At 37.7% G+C, this 15,838-nt stretch overlaps 1 protein-coding gene across 3 annotated transcripts in view; it reads left to right on the top strand.

Moving 5' to 3' along the window:
* CDKAL1 (CDK5 regulatory subunit associated protein 1 like 1) overlaps window positions 1-15,838 on the top strand; it is a 380,944-nt gene that overhangs the window by 226,498 nt on the left and 138,608 nt on the right. For all 3 annotated transcript variants that reach the window (XM_030944157.1, XM_030944158.1, XM_030944156.1), the window contains exon 10: window positions 7,883-8,049. In XM_030944157.1, coding sequence (XP_030800017.1) covers window positions 7,883-8,049 — 167 coding nt within the window. The remainder of the gene's footprint in view (window positions 1-7,882; window positions 8,050-15,838) is intronic.

Here is a 15,838-nt window from a genome sequence, read left to right as displayed (position 1 = left end):
TGTCACAAGCTTTCTTATTCCTTGTTTCAGAAAACTCCTCCTATAAAAATACTTTGCTTATCAATATAGCAGAAGTGAGTAAAATAAACTATGATGCAAATTGTAGAACTGCTAATCCCTACAACAGTCACAGGTAGTGAACTTCCTTTGTAAATGCCTTGATGGCAAAGCAGAAGGAGCAGTTCTGGTTTTGAGACTTTTATGTGATGGATTTAGATAAATAAGCAAATTCAGTGAACTCAAATTCTAAATGGTTTCATCAGTTTAATTTCTCAGATGCATGACTTTGGAAAAGTAAAATTTGGAATAAATGTATTTACAGCTTCCACTTTGTTAACCGCAGAAGATAAAATGGAAAGCTGCTATAAGTCATGTGGTTATTAGGTTCTTCTATCAGACTTCACATCTAAATAGAAAGCAGATGGTAGAGGATCATTACCTAAAACTTACTTTGGTGTTACTAAGGAGTAGATGGGTAGTTTCAGTGTGCAGTTTTTCTTGTAAAATCTCCAAAGTAACCCTAAAAATTGGTGTGGAGGGTGGTAGCAGAAGTATATGCATATGTTGTGGTATTGGAGAGGATGGGGACAGTTTTTAATTTTTGCAAAACCACAGTGTTTTGTTATTCTAACTTAAAAGTAAGTAGAAAAATTTCTTGTTCCTAATGCTTATTGTTTTGGTTTTTTTTTTTTCCTGTGGTTCAGTTCTGATTACATTTTGTAAATTACATAAAATAAAAAAATATGAATGCACTTTGAGGGGAAAAATGTATAAAATGTACATTTATAAAATTTTATAAACACATTTTTATTGAAGTAGAACCAAGCTGTTTCCTGAACTAATTTGTATTGTGCTTGATTAGGTATTTCTTCAGCTCTTTTCCATCAAAGTTCATTTAAGCTCTGGTTGCAACTTAGTGTGTGAGAGACAGTGTATTTTACTTATTGAAAATGTAACTTAATCCAACCAAAATCTAAAATATGTTTCATAGTTTTGAAAAAGCAATAGCTGGAAGAGTTAAGAGGGGCCAAGGTGCAATTAATTTTTCTATTTTGCAGTTTGTGAATATAGTCCAAACTTTTTTGCATTAGTTTGCAGGATCAGGAATTTGTTGTAAGTAACTATGTCATGTCTGTAGTAAATGATTCTTTAAATCAAGTTCCTGTTATGGCTTCAGTGGGTCTGAGAATTTCATACCATGGATATATACTAATGTATAGCATTTTTATATAAATACATGAGAACTTTAATAATTTGTTAGAGTAAACATTTACTGAAATATGTTGGCAAGGAGAAAGAAAAAATGTCTTTAATTTTATTACTAAGTGTGGTAGACTACACAGCCAAGGAGAATCTTCCAAAGTGATACTGTTCAGTGTTCTACTTTTAAAATTACATGTTATTCCTACATAGGTGGAATGATCTCAGTCAGTATAACTTGGTCTGTATGCCACTTCGTATTAGTTTCCAAACATTTGTTCTCAAAAATATGTAGACCATAAAAGTTACTGTGTTCATTTCCTAAGCACTGTAATATGTATGTCATCCTGTGGGTAGTAGAAACCACAACTGCTTTAAAGGCTTGTACTTAGCTTGGCACTTGCAAAACACAGCTCTAGTTTTTGTACCTGCAGACTGACATGCAGAAGTAATAGAAATAATCCTGCCGTGAGAGGCATCCAAGTGTGCCGAGAGTGCTGGCTGAAGTCATTATGAGGGTGTTCCCTCTCATCTTTCAAAGGACATGACAACCAGGGGAGATTCCTGATGGCTGGAAGAGAGGGGAATGTCACTCTGCCCTCCAGAAAGAGCAAGACAGGAGGACTGGGGAACTACAGGGCAGTTGAACCTTACCCTGGATGGGGCAGACACTCCTAGAAGCCACGTCCTGGCACAGGAAGGGCCAGAGTGTGCTTGGGAACACTTGGCATAGGGTTACCAACAGCAAACCATGTGACAGGCCTGACTGACTTTTCAGATGGGATGTGTGGCTTTGTGGAGGATATGAAAGCAGTGGAGTTGAGGTGTTTTGGGGTGGGTTAGTTTGGGGTTTTTTGAAGGGCTAGGATGTTGGGGTTTTTTTTTTGTTTTGGGGTGAAGTTGGATTTTTTGTTTTCTTTTGAGGTTTTCTGTTGTGTTAGGTGTAGTTTGGTTTTGTTTACCTTTAATTTGTCTATAATTTCAGCATAGTTCTTCAAGTTCTTAGAGTAGTGAAGTATAGACTGAAATGCTGGATGGTGAGAAGGTAAAGGAATTTATTGGACTGCCAGGTTTCCAGAGTGACAATCCATAGTATAAGATCTAGATGGCAGGTACTAAGGGTATTTTGCAGCCAGTATTGCATGTCTTTCTTAACAAGGTGGAATCTGGGAGATGATACTCAAATTAGGGGTGTACTTGACTGGCTGGCTGGAGGGTACAGCTAATATTGCAAGAGACCTCAACTGCCTGGAGAAATGGACTTTAGTGTAACTTCATGAAGTTTGCAAAGGCAGGTATAATGTCCCAAATCTAGGATGAAATAATACCATGCTGCATTATGGATGTGGAGAGCTGACTGTCTGGGAAGCAGCTTTGCCGGCTTTGGAGTTCCTCTGGGAAAGCTGGTGTACATGAGTCAGCAGTGGAACCCATCTGCAATTGCCAGCTGTGCCCCTGCTGCTGTTGGAGAGTGCAGCTGCAGACCCCAGGGAGCAACTGGTGCCTTGGATTTGGCAATTGTGAGACATCACAGAGAGAGTGCTCTGTCCACTTTTAGGTGCCTCAGGACAGGGCTGACACAATGCAGCAATTCAGCAGAGGGACCTTGCAATGATCAGGAGGATGGAGAACATAATAGACAAGAAATGGATTTGTGAAAAGAAAGCTAAGAGGAGTTACTGCTCTTTATGATGGCCTAATAGGATAATATAGAGAAGACAGAGTCAGACTGTCTTGAAGTCAGACAGGTCTTGCAGAGGTAGGATGATAGTTAACAAGTTGGACAAGTTGGAACACAGCAAATTGCAATTAGGCGAAAGTAAAAATTTTTTACTCTTAGGCTGATCAAGTATTGGAACAGATAACCCACAGTGGCTGTGGTATTGCTGTCCTTGGAAATATTCAGAACACAACTGCAATTGTAGTAGGTGACACTTCATGATGTTGCCCACATTCATGATGTTGTTCAGATCTTGTTTTCCTGTTTGTGGCAAGCATTAAGAAAATAGGAATGTACAACCATCTTCCATGTCCGTAAGACTGTCCAGAAGGGTAAAAAAATAGGTCTTTTAAAAAGAGGAAATACTTTTGAGCATTAATAAAGGTCCTCTAGAAATTCAGGCTGTGAGACAGTTTGTATGCAGTGCATCGTGAGCAGAACTGCAGCACTGCGTTTATCTGTACGATATGGTGCTGAACCGTAAGCTGACCTGCACTTCACAAAATACAGAAAAAGCCTTGATCCTTTAGGTCATAGCCTGACGGCTTGCCTCTTTCAGCAGCCATGACCTTAGACCTGTCTTTTTTACTTCAGTCTACTTGCATCATCTGCTTGCCAGAATGCAAGAATCCTGCATTCTCAAATTATGACAGTTTGGCGTAAGTTGCTGAATAACTAGGGCTTGTATAGGATTGTAGCTCCATTCTTTCTGTCTTTCAGAAGCCCTGTATGGGGCATACAGATGAAATAAGAGTAAGGGTTTCTTGGTGAACTGGAAATGAATCCTTCCAAATCCCCCTTAGCATCAGTGAGTTGTTCCCAGTTTCATTTTCTCTTTTAGGGAAATCCCTGCAATGGGATGCTTCAGTGCTGATCCATGTGGTTGAACTGTCTTAAGAGGACACTTGGATTATGGTGAATCAATGCTTGCAGAGTACTTCAGAATTACAGGAGGAAACTGATTCCTTCAAATCTCAGTTTCTGTTTAAACTTGCATTATATCCAGATTGGTACAGTGACCTGCTATTTGCATAGTTCTTCAAAATTTCCCAGTTAAGGCACTGATTCAGCAAAGTAATCTAGCACAATACACTGCATCAAGTATGTAAATGGTTCCTGTGAAATCCATGCTGAATAAATAAGAAGAAACTCAAATAATTGGAGTGAAAATAAAGTAGGCTAAGCTCATTCTGAGCAATGTATTTGGTGTTTTCTAAGCCTTCATCTTTGGCCGTGATTTTTTTATTTTTAAATGTTTCTAAGGTTGTGATCAGGAATGGTCAGATTGACTGTCCTCAGATTGACTCTCCTCAAGTCTGCAAGACACAAACGTTTATGTAAGGCCTCCCCTTGGCAGATGGTCTTTCAGATTTCTGTGGTGCACTGGGAGAGGTATTTCTATGGTCTGTGCAGCACTGCAGGCTGCCATAAGAATTCACTGTTGGAGAAGGAATCACAAGGAGGTCAGGCAGTTGTTGATAAGCATATGTGGGCTACTGAGAAGGTCAGAGTTAGGGGCCTCCCACTGAAGCAGCCTGCAGAGAATTGTGCTGTTGGAAAAGCCACTCTGGTTCACATTAAAAAATCTGCCAGGACAGAGAAGAACAAGGAGGGAAGGAGAAGAAAAATCAGGAGGATTTAGGGATTGAATTTCATTTATACAGTTAGTTATCAAACGTGGGAATTTCACTGGGATTGGTGTCCAGTATTTTAGCGTCTTCAGATCTTTTTGTAGCTTGAAATAAATTCAGTTTTCTAAAGGAGTACACTTCAGTTTAAAGGATGTTTGGTACTGCCAAAACCAGTCTTTACAATAGTGATGTGAAGATAAAGCAAAATAAAAATGCTAGAAGTTTTTTATTAAAGAAATTAATAATTTCAAGTGGTCTCTAAACCAGGAATGCACATATTTTGTAAAAGTGATAGATGTAGGATTTTTTATCTCCTTTATGATAAGGATTGCTTACCCCACAGAAATGAAATTAAACCCCATATCAGATAATCTGCAATGAGTATTCTTTATGTTGAGACATGTGAGAAGGAATAGGCTCAGAACTTTCTTCATTTGCTTGGAACCTGTTCTTTTTCCAACATTTTTCATTCTCAGTAATCTCCAGTTACAGCAGATCAGAGGCCAACTGTTAAGGTTTTTCTTTTGTCCTGGATAGTGATGGCAGAGTGAGAAAAAACCATGAGCTGTGACCAAAGGCAGACTTGTAATTACTTGGATATAGTGATAATTGGCCTTAATACTGTAACAAATGCTCTGAGTTTGCACATCTGAAGCCTCCTGTTTGGATCAATTTTCTTGTTTACAAAATCAGATTGCCCAGTAACAGTGGTGAATGATCGAATGAGGTTCACTGCAAAAGAAAGGAAAAATATTATGTATGTGATTAGACAGTGGATTTAAACAGGTTCCTGTGGAGGGCTGGAGTTTGGAGGGGAACTGAATGGAGTGAAAATGGGAGGTGTTGACTGACTACATTAATACTTTTTGAGAGGTCTATTGTTTTCTCTTCTTACCTGGTGTAAGTTCAGGCTCCTAAACTGGGGATGCAAAGGACTGAAAAGAAAAAAAAAAACGGCCTAAAATCAGTCCGCACAAAACCTCTTTCACACGGTTATGTACAAAGTCGACTTATCCTAATGATCCTCCTTGTAAATATTTATCACTCACAGTAGCTTTCACTATTTGCATATCCATTTTGTCAACCTGAAATTGGGACATGAACTTTTTCCTAAAATACAGGTGTTCTTCCCCCTCTGTGCACCCCCCGCCCCCGGTAATAAGACTACATCCTTGGATCTCTCAGCATGCATTATTCCCATTGCTTGTTGTTCAACACCCTGATCGGGGAGCAGATGAGACAGTTATTCCTGCTGTTGCTGATTTACTATTACAGCTGCTTCCTCTTCTTGTGATTTAATTTGAAGTTTCAGCCCACCAGGGGGCTAATGGTCCCCACCTATGCAGCTTTAAAAGCTCGCTGTTGTTTTCCGCTGGAATGTTATTTCCATTCCTAGCCAGTGATTTATTTTTTTTCCTCAGTGTTCATCTGGTAACTGTGAGGCACTATTCCACTTCCCATTTTCATGAAAAAAAAAGAAAAAGGAAGTCCAACCCAGACCCCTTGCAACTCTTTAGATTGAAAACTTGCAAATGAGAATTACTCAGTTACAGTAGAAACTCAGCCAATCAATAAGTTTTATAGTGTTCTTATGGCTGTTGGAGACTCATATAAAGAAACCAAAACGAAACAAAACAGGACTTTATCAATCATTTAGATTCCTTACATTTCTCTTCTTTTTTAACATATAGCATATAAAATTCACTTCTTTTTTCATGTGTTTCAGGAAAATGTAGGGCAGGCAGCAAACCCAAGAATATGTTTCGTGGTGGGTACTGCCTATAGTGAGATGAATTCCAAAAGCATTAGCAAGTGCACTGAAATCCACAGTGTAATTGTGTCCTGCAGGCAGATTCTGCACAGGGAGCTCAGTTTGAGTGTGACTACAAACTTGTGACTGCAAATGGTCGACCAAAGAGCACTTAGTACTTCAGGAATGCTTTACACCAGACTTCTCTCAAGATACAAACTGTACATCTCCCTCACTAACCTATACTTGAAGCAAAACTTAAGAAGTATGAAGTTTTCCAGTTAACCTTAAATTTTAAAGTGTTTTTCATTCTAACTAGTAAATTACCTTGAAAACATTTCTGTGCCAACAGGATTAACTTTGATGCTCAGCATGGCTTGCTCTCTGCCATTATTGTTGCAGTGTGAATTTAGGAGTAGCAGTCTTGGATATAAATTTTGTAAAACATTTGGTTTTCTAGGTTTATTGCTTTTTATGTGATTAAAGTCAGTGTATGTGCTTAAGTTTTCCTCATTTGAGTATAAATTTGTAAGATAAACATTTACATTTTCTGATACATTCTCTGCTGGCCCAAAGTGTGCTTTGATGAATTATGTACCTTCTAGTGTTTGATAATTTCTTTTACCAGTTCATGATTGGTTTTAGAAGTTTAGCTCTTCACTGAGTTAATGGTATCTTATCTTGCTGTGAATCACAGGTGTTTTCTTCACAAACACCCTGTTTTTGATGGCTTATTTCTTGCTTTGGGGTGGTAAGGAAGGATAGAGGGATTGTATTGCAGAAAAGGATGAAAGATGGGCAGGCTGGCAGAAGTGGCTGCATGAAACCTCAATGCTTTCAACTATTGTTAAAGGGTGGTACATTCTTTCTCTCTTTGGATAGGAGGATATTATTACCAAATATCAGTGTTCAAGGTTGCTATTTACAATAAAAATCAAATACACTACTTCCTAAGGCTCTGATTGATGGAAAATGAAGCATGAACTGCCAGGAAACAAGTTTTCCCATATTATCACTCAGTCATGCAGTGGTCACTAACCTTTTCAATACAACCTTAATATTGCATTGCTAATTGTATAATGTAAAGAATATAAGATTTTAATAGTTACTTCAGGAGGAATGTCAGTCACGGTGCTTTACAGTTGGTTTTGCTCACTGGAAGCTTACCAGTTAATAAGCTAACTACTGTAATAACCATTAGTGCAAACTCTGCTTGGGTGATGTCTCTTGCGGTGTTTAATGAATTAGACTCAAAAAATAAAACAGAGTGAGTATTAAACTTGTCTGACTTGCTGTAGAGGCAGCACAGAATTAGTCATTGGCTGTGAATGTTAATCACTCCACAGCAATGATAATTTACAGCATTGTTGTAGCACTCTTGTGCTCATAAAATGAACTTAATAACCCACTGCTACCCATGGGATAAGCCTTCCTTCTCCTTCCCTCCCCTTTACAATTGAATACCCAGTCTGGCTGCATAATAGCCATGTGAAATACTGCATTTAAAAGAGTGAGCAGCTGTATGATAAAATAAACAGCTCTAAAACAGATTTGTTAATTATCTCTCTCTTTTATTCACAGAGGGTGTTTGTGAGATATGGCTGACCAGTGAAGACACAGGGGCTTATGGCAGAGACATTGGCACAGACCTCCCCACGCTTCTGTGGAAGCTGGTTGAAGTTATTCCTGAGGGAGCTATGCTGAGGCTTGGCATGACAAACCCTCCCTATATTTTAGAGCATCTGGAGGTAAGGAAGAAAAGGAATCATTTATATGCCGACACGGACATTCATTGAGTGAGTCAGCATGGAACCTTGTGTGAAGCGTCTTTCATTTTAAGCAGTAGCTTAAAAACATTATAGACTTAAAATGCGTTTACAACATTAGACTAACAGTGTAAAGCCATTTGCCTGGCACAGCAAGTTATTGAGATAATAAGATCCTCAAGTAATTTTGGAATTATAATATTACTGAGATCTCTGACATGTAGGACTTTATTGTAGTGATGTTCATTTGTGTGTATATCTAGTGTTTCCAAGAACAAAAGGAAATGTCATTTGCAAGTGATGAACTATGGGATTGAATTTTTCTTCCTGCTGCACCTCAGACAAGTATTTCTAGAAACACTATATGATGATCTCACTCAGTGATGCATTCATTATCGTATTTTTAGCGTGTTTAGAACTTCCATGATAAGAAATAGAAATTAAGCTTATATCTAATCAACTAATAAATGCAATAAATGTAACTAACAAATGTGTTTAAAATAAATGTAACAAAGCAGTTCAATGAAATTTGAAGTATATAACAATGTGAATTTGAAAGAGTAGCTTAGTCATGCAGAGGAGGAAGTGAGTTTCTTCTGAAAGGTAGGTTGGTTTTGATGGATTCTGTCACCAAATGAATTTATTGAAATTCCTAGAAACTGTCCACAGAATGAACATAAATGTAAAGAGGAGGAAAAAAGGAGGGAAGGATGTAGTTGAAAGTAAATGTTGTAACCGTGTGCATGTTTAATACCCAGATAAGTAGCTGGTATCCACGCTGCTTTCCCAAATATCATGTAACAGTAATAGTCGCACTTGTGTTTTCTTAAGATGTCAAGGACAGTATTTTCTCATCAGAGTGCTATAATTGCATCTTGCCTATTGTTGAAGCATGTGGACCAGAGGAATCTCATCTTGGTAGCAATAAGCAGGTTTTCACTTCACCAGCTAAAGGATTTGAACTGCAGAAAGTTGCAAGAAACTTCCTGGGTTGTTATTGAATTCTTTGGTTTAGCATATACTTCACTAAGAGAGGCTTTTAACTCAGCACTCTGAATAGGAGCCTTTAGGAAGCAGTGTAATAGTGTTTTTGAGAATTTGCATTGTGTCTGGGACTCTCATATCTGCCACAAGCTTTTCTTCTTTTCTTTTTGTATTTTAACATTTTTCGGCATCTTGTACAAAAGCAAATCAAGCTTTTAGCAATTTTCACAGTTAGTTCCTTTGCTTTCATTTTTCGTTCACATTATTAAAAGTGTTTTGGCATCGACTGCTGCTTTTGTCACTGCTGGTCATTGTGTGAGTGCTCTCAAAGCTTAAAAAAATAGAAAAAATCAGTTGCTGTAAATAACAAACTGCTCTGCTGAGATAAGGGGCACTCTTGATATAATCCAAGAAAAATGGAAAGAATGTTGCTTTCCTTCCATCATAGTAAGTGTGAACATGTCACAAATCTGTAAATTTAGGATATCTACTCTTCCTGTTTCTAAATTTTCCAGAAGGTGCTGTAGGTAGGACTTACTTTTTTACCTGACTCATATTTAGGAGAAGTACTCTTATCTCTTTGAAAATGCATCTTTAGGTGTTATGGCAAAAGTAGAGGAATTCATGGAAGCCTATTGAAAACGTGTGTCTTGAATGTTGCTGTGCAGAACATGTGTTTGTGTGCAGCAGCGTTTTTGTGCAGTAGCAACATCTACTGTTGTTCATCCTCTTCAGTGTTCCACACAGTTTCCAATTTATATGATTTTTCTAAGCATTAATCAATCACATTTCTGTGTTTCACGTGTGACCAAGAATTTCTGATCTTGAAATTTTGTGACATAATTTTGCTGATTTGTCAAACTAAATTAGCGACAATTTATTTTGCTTTCTGCATTTCTATTTAATCTCCTCTTCCAAGTTTACCAGACTTTTCTCTGAAGGATCACTGGGGAATGTAAGCAGTCTCCTGTATACGTTTTCACCAAACAGAAGAAACTTTTTATGGGCAACATGTTTTTAATTTCCCAGTTGAGGAAAGGGTAAAACTGTAATTTGTTTAAAAAACTAGAATTAAGTGAGAAGCCGATTAACCCTCATGTCAGTTAATTAGGATAAAATCCAGATGTAGATTTGTTATCTCCTAAGATATGAAGATGTGTTATTTATTGCAAACATCTTTCATTAATTGTTTTAAAAGGTGCTGCGTTTTATTAATTGATTTTTTTGTAGAAGTCATCTTTCTAATTATGATGTTGTTTGGCTTTCTGTGAAAAAAATTTGCCTGGGAAAATGTACTAATCTTGTGTCACTTTTTGTATGCAATACAGAGGACAAAATCATTCCAATCATGTATCTTTTTTAAAAAAACAGACATTTTTGGCATACAATTGTACACATGCAACTGCTCAGCAGGGGTTTGTTTCACTTTAGAAATGATATGTGGTATAGAGCAACAGTAGTCCTCTAAAGGTAGAAATTAATTTTGAGATCTGGACAGAGCTTCCCTAGAGACTCAGCCTAAAAGCAAAAATTTTGATTCATTCACTTTTCTTCCATATTTATTGGAGCTTATCTGCAGGTGAGAGTGTTTCATCTGCCTCAGTGTCTGGGAATCAGTTTCATGGTCTCCACTAAGAAGTGGTAGCCAACAGCTCTGCTGTTCCGCTGATGGAGGCCAGCACAAGGAGAGGAGGAGGAGGATGAGGAAGACAGCTTCCCTTGGGTCAGGAGTGGTGGGAATAGAGCAGAGCAGGGGGCAAAGGAAAGCTGTGAGCACTTGCGATGGCATTAAGGCTCTTACACTGGAAGGCTTCGTAGGTTTGGGGGCCTGGGCCAGTGGCCATTCAAACTCAAGTTTGTTTCAGGTAGGGAGTCAGTTTTCATATAATTTAAAATAGCATAACCAGTGCCTTCAGGTACTGCTGTCAGATAAATGCCATTTTGTACTTGAAGATGTTTGTCATTTCAGAGGATACTGTTAATCTCATGGAAATCCTTACTATGCTTGTGTTTTGCAGTCTGACCATTTAGTACTTCAGTTTTTTATTTGGTAAATGTTGTAGTAGTGCCTTTTGTAGCATGAATAGTCTTGGGATGAGAAGCAGACATGTGCTTTCAAATTATAAATTCTGCATTGACTTGGGCCTTCTTGTCTAAAAATAAAGATATATTTGGAACCATGCAATGTTTTATAGTCATGCAAAATATTGGATGCTTTTTGGCATGCTGGATACTAACCTATGTCATTACAAAGAGCCTTTATCATAATTATTCAGGGTATAATCTAAACAACTAGATTTTTTATCTGCTGTTTTCTTTAGCCACAGATGATGTCTGTGCTTACATTAGTGCATAGTATGAAGTATTAAGAGGAGATGAGGAAAACACAGAATTTGGTAGTGAAGCCACTATGTCTAAATTTATCTGCATTTTGGACTCTTTACTTTAAAATAAATGTAATTCTTTTAATCAAACTTTCCCACTACTTGTGATCCAAAGCTGTTTCAAAGACCTACCATTAGTTTGAATCCTGCTGTTTCCACCCTTATGGATGGAGTACATTCACAGTGAACCTGGAGTATGGCTACTGCTCTGATTTCCTTGGAAGCTAATTTAGTTTGTCCACTATGAAGTTCACCCCAGACTGAACGAACCAATGGCTGTGAAGGGAGCATGAGGAACTGCATTTTAAAATTTCACTGCTGCTTTCAGTGGGCACATCAAAGTGAACACAGCAAATCCTGGCAGGAATTCTCCAGCTTGAGGTTTGCTGTTATGACAGAGAGGATTATTTGGGTTGTTCAAAGAAACTGAAGGACCAGAGACTCAAACTCTTAGCTGTGTCACTAAGACTGAGAAAGAAGTTGGAGTTTGGTTTACCTGCAGGAGGCATCCTCAGTTTTCCTCTCAGAGAAAACCTGGCCAAGCAATGGAGATAGTGTTTGCATTTTCCAAAGTGCTCTCACAGTCTTAGTAGTCTGTTTGAATGGGTACACCATGAAGCATATATCTTGCTTATTTCAAGGTTGGTCTCAAACTGAAGCTTTTGAGACACGCCCTTGCCCTTGCCTGGTGTCTATTCTATCTTAAAATGTTGATGCAACATGACATTGAGGAAAACATGGGATTTTATCTACATGGAAGAAAATTTTAATAAACAGACATGGACTATGGCCAGAGAAAAATAATTTGCCCCAGAATTTTTTTTTGTTTTATATAGTCCTAGAAAAACCTGCAAGGAATGTATTTGTGTGTGGTTTCCCTGTGTGTTCTTGCCCTTATGTCTTTGCACAGAGCTGCTTCTCTAGTTACACACACTGCCAGATGTCAAAGATTTTTATCACTCCATGGTATCAACATGTAGTAAAAGTACATAAGGAATACACCCTGCTTTAGAGGTAACCTCCAGACATTTCTTCCCCAGTCATATTATGAAGCTACTCGCTAGTGCTCTGGTGAGACAGTGTTTAACATCCACTTCCAGTGACTGATGGAAAGGGAGGGCTGGGAAAAAATCCATTAAAGCAATGGTAGTAGATAAATGATGAGTGCGAATTAGTCTGAAAAGTAAAAAATAAGGTGAAATGTATACCAGCTTGAAATTAATGTTCGTGGCATAGTGTTAGATACTGATTTTGCCTTGACTATATTTCACTTTTCCTTGGGTTGAAACTTAATTTTCTTTTTAAGTATCCAGGGCTCTGTCCAAATCACAAGGGACTTTAGATCATCCAGACTGCAAAAGGGCAGGGACTCACATCTCAGCCTTAGCTTGCATCCTTTGTGGATTTAACATAATCCCAGAATTGTCTGGGATTTTAGTACGGCAGTTTCTGTGAGTGATGGGATGCTTCCAAATCTGTATAAAGGAGGCATTTCACACCTGCCATTCCCGTAAGTGCTTAATTTCACATGACTAGATGAGTAGTCGTCTTTGTCACCTGTCAAAATGAGTCTGTCTCAAACCATACTATATGCCATCTGTGGGCTGTATCTCCGTTATTAATTCAGGACATTTGAGTGATACACCAGCCATTGAGATGGAGTCTGCATGGCAGCAGAGCCTTTAAATGCAGAAGGTGTGCCAAGTGTACCACAAGTTGCACTAGTATTTCTTTGCTCTTTTGCTTTGATTTTTCGTGTCAGCTCAGTGTTTGTGTTTCTTAACCTCATTGAAGCTGATACCCTACAGATGGCTCCCTCAAACGTGCCCTGACACAGCACATAGGAAATTGTTACAGTATTACAGTAAAATTACTAATTCACTTTTCTTTTTTCTCTGTTGTCCTTTTTTTCCTCTCAGTGCACCAAGCGTTTTTGAGCGTTGTACATAAGCTCAAGTTTTGAATAACCTCGAGTGTAAGCTGATTTGAAATGCATTTAAAAAGGGAATAATATGCACACATTCCTCAATGGCAAATAAAAGGGCAGCATAATTTCAAGAATTAAAAGGACTTTAGGGCATGTATTTGCTTTGTTTCTAGTATTATTTTTTGTCATTTTCATAGACTGCTGCTTTTGAAAGTGCCAATTAAAATCTGTTGATTTGACCAGAAAAAATGAAAACTGCAGCATACATTTAAATAAATGAATAGTTAAGCCCCTGCTTTCTTATTACCGTGAGTTTTGTAGTGTTTTGTACTCGGTGGACCATGCAACTTTTTCTTGCTGTAATTACAAAGTTGTCTCTATGCAAACTCTGTCTGTTTTGCTAGCAGTATAATTGAAAGGAACCTCAGATACTAAAGAGAGGTGGATGGGGCAATTGCCTCTGTCCTTCTGAAAAAAATAAAAGGTGAGGTATGAAGGGATGTTTACTATTTCCTTTGGTATTATGTTAAATGCTTGTTTGTCGTATGGAAGCTGTATGTGCATCTTTGCTAACTCTCTATATTCCTGCTTTTGATTTTTTAGTACTAAAACGGTCTGTCTCTCCTGTACTTCCTCTCAAAGCATTCTTTGTCTTTGGGGTTTTCAAATATAGCACATTTCCTTTAAATTACTTCTTAAGACATAGTGTCATGGGAACATGAGCTCACCCCAGAGTCAATGTACTTTTTTATATTATGGAGTTGGGAAATGGATGAAACTCTGCTGTGCTTTGGGATACATTTTGTCATGCCATTTTCTCTAATCTAGAATTCTAACATCACACACACAGCAGATCCTAACGTCTGTAAATGCTTGGTGACATGTTCGTTTCCAGCTGGTAGAATATGATTTGGCTTAATAAATGTCAAAATAAGAACCCATTTTACTCTTCCTGAAGGTTTTATGCTGTATTTGTGAATATTGGGTTCTCTCAAAAACCTTAGCCAGTTGTGAACTTTGGACAATAAATGTTTCCTTCCAGACAACATGGAAGGGAATATTTGTGTTGTTGAGAATGGAGCTCATGTTCTTTATAACACTAGTAGAAAAAATGCTTTGAGATACATAAAAAACTGGCTTTTTTATGCAAAATTCAGTTTTCTATCACAACAGAATATTTTATGCATGCATCTAGTGCTCTTCTATATTTAATAATCTGTGAATAAAAACTGGTATTGCAAAAAGGGGTTGACATTAAGTAGCACACTGCTTGACCAGTTAAATCTGTGCATATTAGTTGTACCTTAATTATGATTTGCTCATATGAATGTTGCTCTTGCTTGTTAGACTGCCTGAGAATGAAGAGTATTTAAATGCAGACAGATCCACACTCAATCTTGTGCTGAGTGTCAGGCTGTCAATTACTTACAATACTGTCTCATCCCAGCAGTCCTTTGGAGCTGGAGCTGCTGGTGAATTACTATTTTACTAGCAGAAAATAAAAATCACCAGTAATTGAGCAATATGTTAAAAGAATGGGCAATGCATATATGGGATAGTGCATTTGTGCTAAATAAAAGTAGGATTTTTATCAGTTGCCATGCACTTCAAGGCATTGAGGTAGAAGCTATTGTCAAACTTGGAGCTTGCATAAAAAACTGTGCCATCTTCTTTTAATATTTCTGCATTCATTGTTAAACAAATAGCATCTCACTTTCCTAGTTATTTATATTATAATAAGTAAAGTCCTACCAACTACTCTCCATGCTGTTTCAAAAGCTTCTATTTAGTTTAGATGCATAAACCCTTTTGTTTTCTTTGATAGATGAGCTGTCACATTCCCTGTGCTTTCAGCATCATCTACATAATCTTCAGTAAGACTGCTTGCTTCGTTAGGCTTTGGCATTTGTTAAAAAGAAAAGGTTGATTTTCTTGAGGTGAAGATTTTCTTTAAAAATGAGAAAAATAAAATACATTGTGTTCTAGAAATTTCAATAAAACTGCACAGTAATATTTGCTTTGTGTTGTTGTACCACTGTTAATCAAGGAAAAGATGTAAAATCTCTTCTCATTCTTGGATTCAATTGGTTTAGCTCTATCAAATGGCAAGGGTTACTGAAAAATGTGAATTCTATGATATAAATCTAGTCATTATGGTTTGCAATATTTTAATTCTGTTTTACTATGAAATTTAGGTCAGCTCACAAAAGAAAGTGATAGTATTTGCCTAAAGGTTTAAGTTTTGATTAAAACCTTCCAGTGTTTTCCTTCCACTGGAACCTGTGCTATTTTAGATCTCGTACTTGCTTGTTTGAAATGAAGGGAAAGAATAGAGAGGCTCCCTGGCACTGCCCTGTCTTGGTACAAGTGAACTCTGGAGGAAGGTGTGCAATTCATTCTATGTCTTCCTTCTGAGCAGAAACCATCAATTCTTTTCTGTCCTATGAGATTCTCATTTTTGAGCTGGAGAACAAAT

Source organism: Camarhynchus parvulus, chromosome 2, assembly GCF_901933205.1.
Source record: "Camarhynchus parvulus chromosome 2, STF_HiC, whole genome shotgun sequence".
NCBI lineage: Eukaryota > Metazoa > Chordata > Aves > Passeriformes > Thraupidae > Camarhynchus > Camarhynchus parvulus.
The sequence above is the reverse complement of the archived record's forward strand: the minus strand, read 5'-3'. Positions and strand labels throughout refer to the sequence as shown.